General features: G+C 48.1%; 1 protein-coding gene across 1 annotated transcript; it reads left to right on the top strand.

Moving 5' to 3' along the window:
• Nucleotides 1-2111: 2111 nt before the first annotated feature.
• rnf139 (ring finger protein 139) lies at nucleotides 2112-13239 on the top strand. The gene is made up of 6 exons (XM_056298269.1): nucleotides 2112-2507; nucleotides 5852-6507; nucleotides 6694-6841; nucleotides 7819-7925; nucleotides 8663-8914; nucleotides 10866-13239. Exons 1-6 carry the CDS (start codon nucleotides 2345-2347, stop codon nucleotides 11649-11651), a joined length of 2112 nt encoding a protein of 703 aa, XP_056154244.1. The 5' UTR covers nucleotides 2112-2344; the 3' UTR covers nucleotides 11652-13239.
• Nucleotides 13240-14265: the final 1026 nt, after the last annotated feature.

Here is a 14265-nt window from a genome sequence, read left to right as displayed (position 1 = left end):
TAAAACACATTGTTATGACTCCTTAATTTCTTTACAGCATTAAAATGGTCTAATTCATAAAAGCGTAGTATAATAGTAATAAGACGTTCGTCTAAATAATTATGATTTACTTATAATTATGATTTACATATAAGTGCAATTACAAATAATAGTAATTATACATATATCAGCATATTTTCATTATTTTATATGCGAACATTTTAAATAAGAATCCAGTGATATTAGCATAAAACACATTATGACTCCTTAATTTCTTTACAGCATTAAAATGGTCTAATTCACAAAAGCATAGTATAATAGTAATAAGACGTTCGTCTAAATAATTATGATTTACATATAAGTGCAATTACAAGTAATAGTAATTATACATATATCAGCATATTTTCATTATTTTATATGTGAACATTTTAAATAAGAATCCAGTGATAGTTTTTTATCCCCCCCCCCCCACTGTCTCTTTATTGAAGAAACGAGCATTACAATAACAAACATTGAGACAAAAACAGAACAGGCATCATTATAAAGTAAGGATAATATAACAATTATGACTCCATTTTCAGTACATTACAGTCAACGAGTTATCAAGACAGGGTAAATGTAACATAACAAAGTAGATAAATAAAATAAACAGAGTTAGGCACAAAATTCAAGTTTCTTCTTCTTCAAAAAAACAAATCTTGTGGCATACTAACCACATGATCACATTTCTTATTATGTTTAAGTTGGAAAGACTCAAAATGCTTTCTGGTTTCCATCCTGAAAGGCTCAAACGATGGCCGAGACCCCAAGAACTTTGCTTTGTGGGTATGGTATTACCTCAGGTCTGCTGAACTTTCTGGTTTTTTGGTTTTCATAATAGAGTACTACATCCCTGGCTTCCAGTTTAATTGAATGATTGTTTTGAGCAACTAAATAATCCTCACCCCCCCCCCAGAATCCTGATGTGTACTGACATACTGACAAAATATATGTTTAATAGTTTCTTCATTTCTACAGAATTCAATATCCACAGATCTTGAGAGTGTTTTGTTGGTGGTGTAAACTACTAATAAGACACGTTAGCCCCTAGCTCAGTGGTTCTCAACCTTTTTGGGGTCCTGGACCCCCTGCGTATTTTTGATCTACCCTGAGGACCCCTCCACCTGATCTTGGGGGAGGGGGGTTGCAATTTGATAGAAACAGTAGAAACTGCATTTTAAATTGCATTATAGCATTTATTCACTCTTTGGGGCAAAAATAAGAGCTTTCAGTTGTAACTTAGATATAGTTAACAAAACAGAATTCTTATGCAGTAACTTTCAGATATATGTAACAAAACAGAATATGTATTCAGTAACTTTCAGATATATGTAACTAAACAGAATATGTATTCAGTAGTTTTCAGATATATGTAACAAAACAGAATATGTATTCAGTAACTTTCAGATATATGTAACAAAACAGAATATGTATTCAGTAACTTTCAGATATATGTAACAACACAGAATATGTATTCAGTAACTTTCAGATATATGTAACAAAACAGAAGTTTTATGCAGTAACTTTTAACAATGCAAACGGGAGCGAGATCTCTTATTAAAATACAATAAATTACACTTGTGAAACAGATGTAATTAGAGAAAAAAGTCCCGTTACCCTTTATAGTTTAGGTAGATAAAGGTCTCAGTCACATTTGAGTAAAATAATCCTATTTCTATAAATGTCATAGGCTCTTTTTTTTATAAAGATATTTTATTTTCACGGACCCCTTGCAATTACACCACGGACCACTAGGGGGTCACCCCCCTTTGATAAACACTGCGCCTAGCTAACGGGTCTGACCCTTTAGCCGAGCGGTTAGCGACGTCGCCTTGTGGCGCGGTACACCTCGTATCGAATCCCGCACCGGGCAAGAAACTAACCGGCTACAGCGGGATCAATATGGTGTGCAATTTTGTAACGCACCTCTCTCTGTCTGTTGGGGATAACAAACGCCTACGGGAGAAGCCAAACCGTTTCCCAACATTGGAAAACTGGGACTTCCACTCAAATATTCCCACGCTGCAGAAACGGTTCCCAGCGCGCCCGTTCGGGCGCCTTGAGTCCGTCGAAAACCATTACGTCAGACAGCACGCCTCATGACGCACCTTCGTACGTCACGTCCGCGTACAGCCACTTCCGGGTTTTTCGCACAGCAACAGGAGGGTTCTGCGGAGATGGCGGACCGCAGGGTCCCCCTCTAAATAACGGCGCGGAGCCGAAGTCGAGCGTGGGGCCGGCGACTTGTTTTTTTTTAAAATCCGGGTTTTTATTTTGAGGCTGTATGGAGAGAAGCGGTCCCCCGGGACTGTCGCTGTGAGGCTGCATGGCGTCCGCTCAGGTCCGGATCGGCCAGCAGGCCTTGGCCGTGCTGGACGTGGTCCTCCGGGTCCCCTGCGTCTTTATTATCGACGCCATTTTTAACTCGTACTACGACCCCGGGTCAGGATGGGCCGAAGCGGCGGGGAGGATATTTGTCCGAGTCCTGGGTAAGTTTAACGGGCGAACTGGGGGGGCAGGCCGGACTCCGAACTAGTGTCAGCCCCTCGGTAGACCTCCAGCCTCACCGGTAACTACCCCAAGCACAGCCTCATGTCTGTGACGTCAGTGTGTCTTTTTGTCATATGTGGACTGTGATCTGTCCCTGTTAGGTCATGTGACACAAGTATTACTGTAGTACTCGTGTGTATTACTGTAGTACAGTGTAATGGCTCTGTTGTGCACGCGGATAATTGATGCAGTAGAGTAATGCACATGATCCGGTGTCGACGTCACACCGGACATGAGACATTGCAGTATCTGATGTACTGCATTGTGTCTCTTAGTTCATGTCTGTCTGTCTGTCTGTCTGTCTGTCTGTCTGTAGCTGTCAGTGGGCATCAGTCTGCACAGCCAGCAGCGTGCTGAGCTATGCGGGTCTGCTCATCCGGGCTTTTCCTCCCTGTCACCTGTCACCCTGACCTAAGCCAGTACGTCACCAGCAAACGTGTGATAAATCAGTGAACCATCACTCAGCCAAACTTCACTGTGCTCTACGTGTTCGGGATAAAAAGAAGATAACGGTGTAAGAGTAAAGCAGTCCACCAAAATGAAAACATCTGGCCGGGCGGATGTCCTCACTGGGTGGCTGTCGCTCTCGTCCTGCTGCCTCTGGGACACAAACCCAACCCCCCCCCCCCCAGCTCTGGGACTCTTAACCCGCTTCTGTTAAGGCAGGATCGGAGCCCCCTTGTATCAGCTGTGATGGTGGTGGTCCTCAAACCCACTCCGTCACCTTTTACAATGACAACATGTATTCTGTGTTCTGGGAACTCCTACCCAGTTCTTTTTCAAGAGAATCTATAGTAATAATAATCCACAGGGTGTCATTCAAATGAACCCATAACACTCAAATAAATCCAGCCATGTTGTACATACTGTACTGTACATTGTACGAGTACTGGTACGCCCTGTCATGTCATCCACCTCAGGCACATATGTAAGTAACCCGCTAACATGTATTTCAGCATCTCTGATATATTCTCTGCACCACTGTACTTTATCACCTCTTATTTCACCTGTATAAGTCAGTCCTTGTGTGTATATGTGAAGATTGTTGTGTTGTAGTGTTGTTATTCTATGTTAAGTCACACTGAGAGAGCCACGAAACCAGAGTCACATTCCATGTATATGCAAACCTACATGGCCAGTAAACCTGATTCTGATTCTGAATATACAAGCAAGACTGTTTGCTTGACTTGGTGGTCACTTTAGCAGTCACCTACCTTGGCAAAACCCATGCCTGGTTTTAATGTTAGGGTCCCTGTGACAAGGGTGTTAGGGGGCACAGCTAGGCCTGACAGGTGAAATTGTTCAGCACAACAGCAGTGCTTCCTTCGAAGAGCGGCCTAGCTGTCTTAGTGGCTGACCTTCCCTCACCACCAGCGCCTTCGACAGTATCTGTGTTTACGTTCTGATTCGTGACAATGGACTTGACTCCCAGTAGTGGAAGCACAACAATAGTTAGGTGCTGAGCCCGCAAACGTGGTCACAAGTGGCACGAGTCCTCTTTTTCTCCCGCAGTCCACCAGGCGTCAACACAGCGTCCGGCAAACACGGTTGACTCACCGCAGACAAGCGTCAGGTTACATAACCTACCATTTGAACAGATGTAAACCTTTGAACAGTTCACGAGGCCTTCTAAACTTGTGCACCAACCCTGTTATGTATATTATATAATATATATATATAAATCAATAGTTGTGGATATGGCACATGGTGCCTAATAAACCATTGCTGGTAACTTGCCACAGTTGCTGGTCGACTGCAGCAGTGGTCTACTATTATGTGCCAGTGAGGTGCAAGAATGTTCAGGTTTTTATTCCAGCCAAACCCTAAACCCGATGACTTCATGTCCTGGCTCCCTCTCCCCCCCCCCCCGCACTTATTTTTCTCCCTAGTTGTACTTGGCCAATTACCCCACTCTTCAGAGCCATCGCGATCTCTGCTCCACCCCCCCTGCCAATCCGGGGAGAGCCGCAGACTACCACATGTCACCTCCGATACATGTGGAGTCGCCAGCCGCTTCTTTTCACCTGACAGTGAGGAGGTTCGCCAGGGGGACGTAGCACGTGGGAGGATCACGCAGTTCCCCCTCCCCCTGAACAGGCGCCCTGACCGACCAGAGGAGGCGCTAGTTCGGGAACCAGGACACACACCCACATTCGGCTTCCCACCCGCAGACACGGCCAATTGTGTCTGTAGGGACGCCAACCAAGCCGCAGGTAACACGGGGATTCGAACCGGCATTCCCCGTGTTGGTAGGCAGTGGAATAGACCGCTACGCTACCGGGACGCCGGCTCCCTCTTTTCTGGTTGAAGGTGTGCTAATTGGGCAAATCAGCTGGGATTATGATCGGTTGCGGTGTCAACATGCCTGATGACACTTACTTGGAGATGGCTGAACAGGACAAACTGACCAACTGGTGCGGCATTATCTGACAGCGTAGCCTGATGTCCTCTACAGTAAACACCATCCGGACAGTACACTCAGTCTGGACATGTATTAATATGGTCGCTTGTCCTCTGAAACTGTCATAAGTGTCGATGATTACGCTTGACTACAGCGCAAGGGTTAAGACATCATGTCTGTATTTCATTCACTCAAACTAAGCCACTTTTGTCAGTACTGTAATGGGGACAAGTTTTTGTAAAGGATTAATATCTTGGTGTGAGGCAGGTGTATGTAAAATATAAGTGTGCTGATGGATATTAGGGACAGATATGGGTTGGGGTTGGGGGTTTTATTCCTATGTGGACGTCTGCACGCAGGCAAAAGTTTGTGACCGTGAGGTTGTGCGAGGAGATCCGCCATTACCCACATTTATATAAGTCATCTTCGAAAGAACACAACGACAGCCAAATGGCGTTGAACTGGCGAGAAATCGTGCGACCGCTTGGGAGAGATGAAAACCTGCCGGTTTGCAGTTGGCAAACGATGTTATGGTGCATTACCGCCACCAGCTAGAATGGGGTGTTGATCGCCAGACTGATGCGGACCCTCGATTGTATGAATAGAACCGCGTGCGCGTGACTGGTACAAGTTCGCAGCTGTCCACGGACGTGGAACGCGCAAAGTATGTCCGAGACCGTGCTGCTGCGTGTACGACGTGAACCGTTGTGGGGCGTGTGTAAATTTGACCGGGACAGAATATATCTGAGAATGACCGGCCGGTCACCAGTCATGGCCAGTCAAGCTGAAAATCGGCCGGTGACCAGAACCGGCCAATTGATCGGTGCAGTGTGTGTGTGTTTGTTTTGATAAAAATCAACTCATACTCATAATGTGTTGCAGGTGTCCTGGTGTCCAGTGTGGTGCTAGTGCTCTCCCAGAAGGCCTTGTTCAAGTTTTACACCTTGCTGTTTGCCGTCCTGCTTGGCGTGGTGGCCGTCCTCATCAACTACTACACCACCTCCCACATAGACTTCTATAGTGCTTACTATAAAGCCGTGCTGGGCTTCAGACTGCTGCCCCGGAATGGGCCCACCCTCTGGCTGGGAGTGGCCATGGTCCAGCTGCTCTTCAGTGTGGGCTACGTCTTCCTTCTCAACCTGCACTCAGTGTTTGCAGCGCTGGTGGTGTTGGACGTCATGGTCCCCCTGTGGGGGCTGATTTTAGAGCTGCCTGCAGACGTCAGACAGCTGGTGGCGGTGCTGTCGGGCCTAGCTTTGGCCCTGAATACGGCTGTATGCCTGGCCCTGCGCCTGCGGTGGTTCTATTACTCGTGCCGGTACGTCTATCTGCTGGTGCGGCACATGTACCGGCTCTACGGTCTTCAGCTGCTCCTAGAGGACACCTGGAAGAGGATCCGCTTCCCAGATGTACTGCGGGTATTCTGGCTGACCCGGGTTATGGCCCAGGCCCTGATCTTGGTCTACGTGGTACGGGCGGTCCGGCAGGAGAGTGGTGAGGTCATAGGTGGGACAATGGATGCCAGCACTAACCCACAGGTGAGTAAGAAGAAGTAACAGTCTTCAGTGTGGAGAGTTGAGACACTTGGCCACTTGAGGTGGATCTGACTCTTCCAAACAGTTCCTCTTTTTTCCATGTCACATACAGCAAAGCTTGGCACTTTAGCTGGTTGCTGTATGTGATGTTGTTGTTGATGGTGTTGTTGTCTCATTGGCTACTGACAGAGTTACCTGCTGAGTTGGGACGTGCTGTGGGACGTGTCCAGTAACCTCATCATCTCGGGATGTGACTCCACCCTCACCGTGCTGGGCATGAGCGCCGTGATCTCCTCGCTCGCCCACTACCTGGGCCTCAGCATCTTGGCCTTCATAGGTGAGTGAGTAAGAGCGAGAGTGGTGGAGACCATGCAGCTGAATGACTGTAAGAGGTATCAAAATATAACCAGCGGGAAGGGTGTGGATAGAGGGCGAGAAGGACATAAATGCTTGTATGTGACAGATGTTGTGTGGGGGCATGCGAGATTGCTTCAAGGACAGTTTGGCTTTTTTTAAACCTAGACTTCATCCGGGCCTCACTCTGAACGGTACAGACAAAAACGTCAGTGATGACTTCAGTGTTGAGAAAATTAACACTTCGCTGAATCTTATCACTGGGCTTCAACAGTCATCCACTATTGTCATTATATCTGCTGTTATGAATTGCAGAGCCCACAGCACAGTCAAAAATAGGCACAAGCCACGATTTCTACCAAGTTAAAATGATTTTATTTGGCTCCACTGCAAATGTGTTTTCATTGCTATTGCTACAGTCATGCCAGTTTACTCTGGAGGAAGTCCACAGTTGTAGCTAACACTACAGGACTTCCTGCTCTCAGTGCAGAAGTTAATGGATAGTTGGGATGTACTCTGTCAGCTGCAAAGCCCAGCAAATTTTGCTCCTTTCTGAGATACATTCTGAGTAAACATAAAATAGATGAAGATGTCGGTGACTGTACCGTGAGCTTCGCATGTCCAAAAAGGAGATATATTTTGGTTTTTGAAGGCTTGAATGGTTGTCTCATTGGCCTGCTTTGAATCCCAGCGAGAAGATTCAATGAACTGGTAAGTTTCTTAATACTAAAGCCATCGATGAAGTTTTTGTCTGTACGATTCTAAATTAAGACCGGCAAAGATTTAACGGGGTCCGGCTTCGAAAAGTCAACCTCTGCTTTTAGCGCCTGGATAGTTCAGCGCAAACAGAACAACTTGTGCATGGAGCTACACGTGTTTAGGCAGGCAGGATAATAATGTGATGATAACCACTGTATATGGAACATGAATAATCACGTAATTCCACCCTCCCTGTGATAGGCTCTACAGAAGAAGAGGACAAACGTCTGGGTTTTGTGGCACCGGTTCTGTTCTTCATCCTGGCACTACAAACGGGCCTCAGCAGCCTTGACCCAGAGGAACGGCTGGTATGGCTTCATTAAACAATTGTTTGTCTGAATAAAAACCTTTGCCCTTTGGGGGAATTTTGTTTCCATCAAAAAGCTTAAACAGCACAAGACTTTACAAATAAAATCTAAAGCGAATTTCTAGGAAAGTTACTTGCATAAACCAGTTCTTTTTCATCTAGTTCATTTTCGTCAATGGGTTAACACCATTGGGCGGCACGGTGGCGCAGTGGTTAGCGCGGTCGCCTCACAGCAAGAAGGTTCCGGGTTCGAGCCCCAGGGTAGTCCCACCTTGGGGGTCGTCCCAGGTCGTCCTCTGTGTGGAGTTTGCATGTTCTCCCTGTGTCTGCGTGGGTTTCCTCCGGGTGCTCTGGTTTCCTCCCACAGTCCAAAGACATGGAGGTCAGGTGAATCGGCTGTACCAAATTGCCCCTAGTTATGAATCTGTGTGTGTGTGTGTGTCGGCTCTGTATGATGGCCTGGTGGTCTGTCCAGGGTGTCTCCTCGCCTGCCGCCCAATGACTGCTGGGATAAGCTCCAGCATCCCTGTGACCCTGAGAGCAGGATAAGCGGTTCGGATAATGAGTGGATGGATGGATAGTTTTGCATCCACAGACTGTCTTGGACTGAGTTTATGGTCCTAGCACAACACTGTCAATACAGCGTTACCGTGAAACTCCAAATACTGGACTATTTTGGGGTACGGGATGGCAACTCAAAAATATCTCTTTAATTTCAAACGCTCTCTCCTCCTGCAGGTCCGTCTGAGCCGGAACATGTGCCTTCTGCTGACGGCCATCCTTCACTTCATCCACGGTATGACCGATCCGGTGCTCATGTCATTGAGCGCGTCGCACGTCTCCTCGTTCCGCCGTCACTTCCCTGTGCTGCTGGTTTCCCTGGTGCTTTTCATCCTGCCCGTGGCCCTTAGCTACGCTCTCTGGCACCACTACGCGCTCAACACCTGGCTGTTTGCCGTCACCGCCTTCTGCGTGGAGCTCTGCCTCAAGGTGAGAGCGGACTGTAGTGAGGTATCCTGGGCCCCGTCCGCAGGATGTGTCTAAGGGCCCCCCTGTCTGACATAGCCTCGTATCAAGAAACAAATACCTTGGAAAAGCTCGCCTCTGTGGAGTAACAAACATAGCAGGTACGGCACCGATGAAGAGACAGTCTCCTCCTCGGTGCCGTGCCTTCTGTGTGTTTTACTTTGCAGAAGCGAGTTTTTCCAAGGGGTTTTCTTGTTGTTTTTACCTGCCCCACCAAAGAGCACTTATCTGAGTATTAGAGCAAAGCGGCTCTTCTTTCTTTATTCAGCTTTGTTTAAATTTCTTGATTATTCTTTATTTAACTCACTAATACAACAATTTTGAGGGGGGTGGGGTAAGTTGGGGAACATACCTGGGCAGACTGCCCCAGTGTTAACCTTACATGGAAACTGCGGATGGGCATTACAGCTCATCTCAATATTAGAATGTATTTTTAAAAAATCACTGAACCACATGCCCATACAAAAGAAGTGTGTATGTGCGCGCACAGCCCCTACACTACACTGCGTGCACGCCCAGGCATGCTTGGACTGACCAAAACAGCTCGCTTTGTGAGCAACATACTAGTAGACTTAAAATATGAGGGCCAATCACAAAAATGGGTTATATCTACAAAAAGGCATGTGGTAGGAAAATTTTACGGTGATTTTCGTGATCAGTAGCCCAAAATCCATGAAATCCCATGAAATACTCCCAAACGTGTTCAGCAATCAAACGCTTCGTTGTCCAGTGACCTGACTGCTCAGCACGGCTGTGTTGTTTTGAGCCAGTCACCGTTAGTGCCCTACGTAACTTTAGCTTCGTTGCGCCCGTTGTCCGCACTGAAACTGTATTGCCGAGCCATTTGGCCCGATGTCATAATGTTACGTACAGCTTGGGTTTCTTGACCCCTCGACGTGGCCCTTTACAGATGGAACAGTCCCGTCTTTTAGCACCAGCCTAGCCAAAAATCCAGCTCGGCTACTGGGCTCGAGTCCTCTGTGAGGTGGCGTGAACAAACAAACCCGTTGGCGTGTGGGTGTTGTTGGCCCAAAAGAACCGTATCCAGTACTGTCTGTTGCTCTCTTCTTTAGGAGAGGCGAACAAATCGAAAATCCAGCGCTGAACCGTGCCCGTTTCAGGAAGCAGTCCTCGGTAAAACGAAGGGGACGTATACGGTTGGGATTGTCCTGCTGAGGAATAGCGGTGAAAAGGAATTTTAACCACCTCTTCTCCTTTTCGTCCCCCTGTTGAAGTCTGTACAAAGGGAATTCGCCTTCGTACCAAAGACAATGGCATCTTCCCGACACTGGTACACACCAACCAAACTCCTCCCGGTGTTGCACCAAAATCTGTGACCCGTCCGCTCTACCGAACTTTGTTTGGGGGCGGGCCAGACTAGCCGCCATGCCGGCGTTATAAAAATGTGTTGCATAGTGACGTAGATGTAAATAACGGAAGAAAACGCCGGACTACAGACGAGGCGTTTCAGGTTTTCTGTCGGAGAGAGCGCTCCCCTCTGGCGTGGACTTTGGACTTTGTAACTCTGCAGACATGTTACCTGCACCTCCCAGCTATATAACCAAGGCTCAGCGTTTTCGGTTTTTACTGATTTTCACTGAAAAATACCCAGATTTTTTTAGAAGGAGCCGACCGGTTTAAACTGATTTTCACCCGGATTTTATGTTTCCACGGATCCAAAAGCTGTTCCTGTTCGTGTAAGGTTATGTAGCAGTGTCCTGTTGTGGCGAAATTCGGCATGCTGGATGGCTTTGAAAAACAAAAACCAAAAACGCTGAGCCTTGTATATAACACACTAAAGGAAAGGGAAAAACCACAAAAGCATATGACCTCTTTAACGAGCAAATCCTGTTGTTGTTTTTGAAATTCAGGCTTTTTTGTCCATCCTTAATCAAGCCCTCCTCTGTCCCGGCAGGTGGTGGTCTCCCTGACGGTGTACGGCCTGTTCATGGTGGACGGCTTCTACAACGTGCTGTGGGAGAAGCTGGATGATTACGTGTATTACGTGCGCTCCACGGGCAACGTCATCGAGTTCCTGTTCGGCGTCATCATGTTTGGGAATGGCGCCTACACCATGATGTTTGAGTCGGGCAGCAAGATCCGTGCCTGCATGATGTGCCTGCACGCCTACTTCAACATCTACCTGCAGGCCAAGAACGGCTGGAAGACCTTCATCAACCGCCGCACCGCCGTCAAGAAAATCAACTCTCTGCCCGAGGCGCGCGGTGCGCAGCTGCGCAACATCGAGGACGTGTGCGCCATCTGCTACCAGGAGTTCTCGACCTCGGCCCGCATCACGCCCTGCCACCACTACTTCCACGCTCTGTGCTTGAGGAAATGGCTGTACATCCAGGACACCTGCCCCATGTGTCACCAGCGGGTGTACGTGGAGGATGAGAGCCGGGACCAGGGCACCTTCTCCAACAACAACGGGGGCTACGCCGCGCAGCAGGATGCACCCAATGTGGCTCCCCCGCCCCCGCTGGAGCGGGGCCAGCCGGACGCCGGGCCCCTGGCAGAGGGAGCAGAGGGAGCCGAGGCCCCAACTGTTCGGGCAGGAGAGCTAGCGGAGGAGGAGAACGAGGCGCTGGAGGATAACGATAGCATTGAGTACGATGAGGAGGAGTGGGGGACTCAGAACGGCAGAACGCCTCTAGAGGAAGACTATATAAACGATGACACAGACTCTACCGGGGACTGACCTCTACAAATCGATAAAGTTAGAAATATCTTTATTATATTTAAGTTAAAAAAAAAAAAAAGAAAAAACAACTTCAGCATCTTACTTTGTTTTTGAAAACATCAGGGATGTTGCTTCCTTTCTTTTTTCTTTTTAGAGTTTATTTCTTTTTAGACCTTGGAGTTTTGCTCGACAAGGGCTTGTTGAACATGAAAGTGCTGCTCTGGTTCTGTGTGTGCGTGCGTGTGTGTGCATGTGTGTATGTGCGCATGTGCGCGTGCCGGGGCTGCACAGTGTAGACCAAAAACTCACAAATCTTCATCAAATTAGTTTTCCCGAATATTGACGTTTCGATACAAATCGACATGAAAACACGACTCTACTCACGACTACTCACGACTCATTTGGGTCGTCTCTCTTGCAGCGCTTCGAGGTAAGACATTGAAATAGAAACGGTTCTGTTTTGGCCGGTTTGATTAAAATAAACAAATCTCCAGTATGTAACTTGATTTGTGGTGAATTTCCTCCATAGAACGAGTAAGGCCTCTTGTTGGAATCAAAGCTAACTCTATAGAACGGGGCCTCCGATGGCGTAGGGGGCTAAGGCGCTGTTCTGCACATCTTTGCGTCATGCTGCTGGGGCGTTCGAATCCCAGCCGTGTCATTTCCAACCACGGCCGGAGGTCCACGTGGGTGGGGCATTAATTGGCCAGCCTCACCTGGGGATATAGGGGTCTAGGTTGGACTAAGTTCTGGGTTCTCGTCACTCTCCAGCGACCACTCTGGTTCGTCTGGGCGCCTGCAGCTAAGCAAATAGAAAGTACACTCGCTTTGTCTCTCCTCCGCAGCTGGGCAGTGTCTCTACCTCCGCGAGGTGGCAGTGTGTCAAAAAGTGAGGGCTTGTCGTCGCGTGACTTGGAGGAGGCGGGTGTCACGGCTATCTCCTTCCCGTCGACGGCAAACTAGAGAGGTTTGCAGCATGGTTGGTGCTAGATCCAGCGGTGTGTAGGCACGGAAGTAGACGTGATTGGTTGTTGGTCAGGGTTAGGGTTTACACTCTTTTTGAATTTCCGTTGTTAGCGAGCGTTAACGTTAGCTAGCGTTACGGTACGATCTGGCAGTGTTCAGGTCAGTTGTAAGCTAGCTAGCTAAATGTTTCAGTGTGCATCGTTTGTTTCAAGTCAGTGCGCTTCGAGGTTCCGCGCTGTCTTATTGGCCGAAGCAACAGCCAATCACGGCTACTTCCGTGCCTGCACCCCGTTGGGCCTAGCATCAACCTTACAACGTTGGCGGTTCTGCTTCGGGAGGGGGGAGGAGTCGGCTTGCGGACGTATCTGTGTGTGTGCTGGAGGTGCAGTGGTTCGGCCTGGATTCGCCTCGCCACGAAGCCGGCCAGAGAGATGCGGCTGGCGAACGCATACAGCCCGAGGGTGGGTGTTTGAACTAGAATAGGGATCGATTGGCCACTAAATTGGGAGAAATCAGAAATAAATTATAATACAAAACTCTTTATAGAATGAAGTAAAGCTGGTGATTTACAAGTTGCAGTAGTGGGTTGTGAAGCCCTGGTGGGAGGGTGTGTGTGTGTGTGTGTGTGTGTGTGTGTGTGTGTGTGTGTGTGAGCGAGCCTGCCGACTAGGTAATGTGCAAAGGTGTCTTAAAGATGCAGTCCAGTCCCTTCGTGTGTTTTTACACGTGTGCGGCGGGCGAGCTCGACGTTGCCCTGAGAGCGCGACTGAAGTAAAGGAAGAGAGGAAATGCAGAAAGAGTCAACAGGAAGGTTTCTTGTCATTTCAGTGAGAGCGAAAGGGATCATGCCCATTTCCCCAAAATGTCTCCTCACCACCATGTCCCTCTCTCCTCTGTGCCCTGGAAATAGATGTGTGTGCCGCCATGGTAACTGCTGCCCTCGTCTCTGTCCTGCCCATCACACAGGCGCGGATCTACGGGGTGGCAAGGGGTGGCAGCTGCCACCTCTGGGACACAGTCTTGCCACCCCTTTTGCCACCCCAGGAAAAAATCTCTAGATCCACCACTGCCATCACACCACGTTAACCACACGGTGGGTAAAGCACCAGCGGTTAATGAAACTCCCAGTAGAAAAGGTGGCTCCATCCATCAGATCATTTTAAAACATAGGACACCTTGTTAGGCTGTGGCTTAAATCACCCGGTTGTTCAAGATTGCGGGCGGCAACTTTAAAATGTTCTGTGGTTCCAACTTCCGTTTGTGACAAGGTGTATTTTTTAAGATTAAATAAAACATCCCTAATTAAAAAAACAAAAACAAAACCCACCTATATATTGAACAGAAGCTGGGCCGCGGCTGTGTATTGTGGGTCTGGGATCAGTCGAAGTTATGGGTGGGCAGCTTTATCAAGAGCCAGCGGGTATTTTTGGTGATGGAGCGGCACGTTAGCCGTCCCAGTGGTCTGCACTTTTGGGACAGCACCAAGGAACAGAGAAAGTACCGAAAGAGCTAACAGGAAGTGGTCAGTCAGCTGAGGCAGAGGTGCTAAATGAAGAGTGACTTGCTACTGTAAAACACTAAATTGTTGGGTGTCCGGGTAGCGTAGCAGTCTATTCCGTTGCCTACCAACACGGGGATCGCCGGTTCGAGTCCCCGTGTTACCTCC

The sequence above is a fragment of the Lampris incognitus genome, chromosome 18 (assembly GCF_029633865.1).
Source record: "Lampris incognitus isolate fLamInc1 chromosome 18, fLamInc1.hap2, whole genome shotgun sequence".
Taxonomy (NCBI): Eukaryota; Metazoa; Chordata; class Actinopteri; order Lampriformes; family Lampridae; genus Lampris; species Lampris incognitus.
The sequence above is the reverse complement of the archived record's forward strand: the minus strand, read 5'-3'. Positions and strand labels throughout refer to the sequence as shown.

What these genes read in the sequence shown, in the direction of transcription:
- rnf139 (XM_056298269.1), top strand. Translation starts at nt 2,345, where the DNA reads ATGGCGTCCGCTCAGGTCCGGATCGGCCAGCAGGCCTTGGCCGTGCTG. An exon ending in CAGCATCTTGGCCTTCATAG is followed by an intron (nt 6,842 to 7,818) that starts GTGAGTGAGTAA and finishes TCCCTGTGATAG; the next exon opens with GCTCTACAGAAGAAGAGGAC. An exon ending in GCGTGGAGCTCTGCCTCAAG is followed by an intron (nt 8,915 to 10,865) that starts GTGAGAGCGGAC and finishes CTGTCCCGGCAG; the next exon opens with GTGGTGGTCTCCCTGACGGT.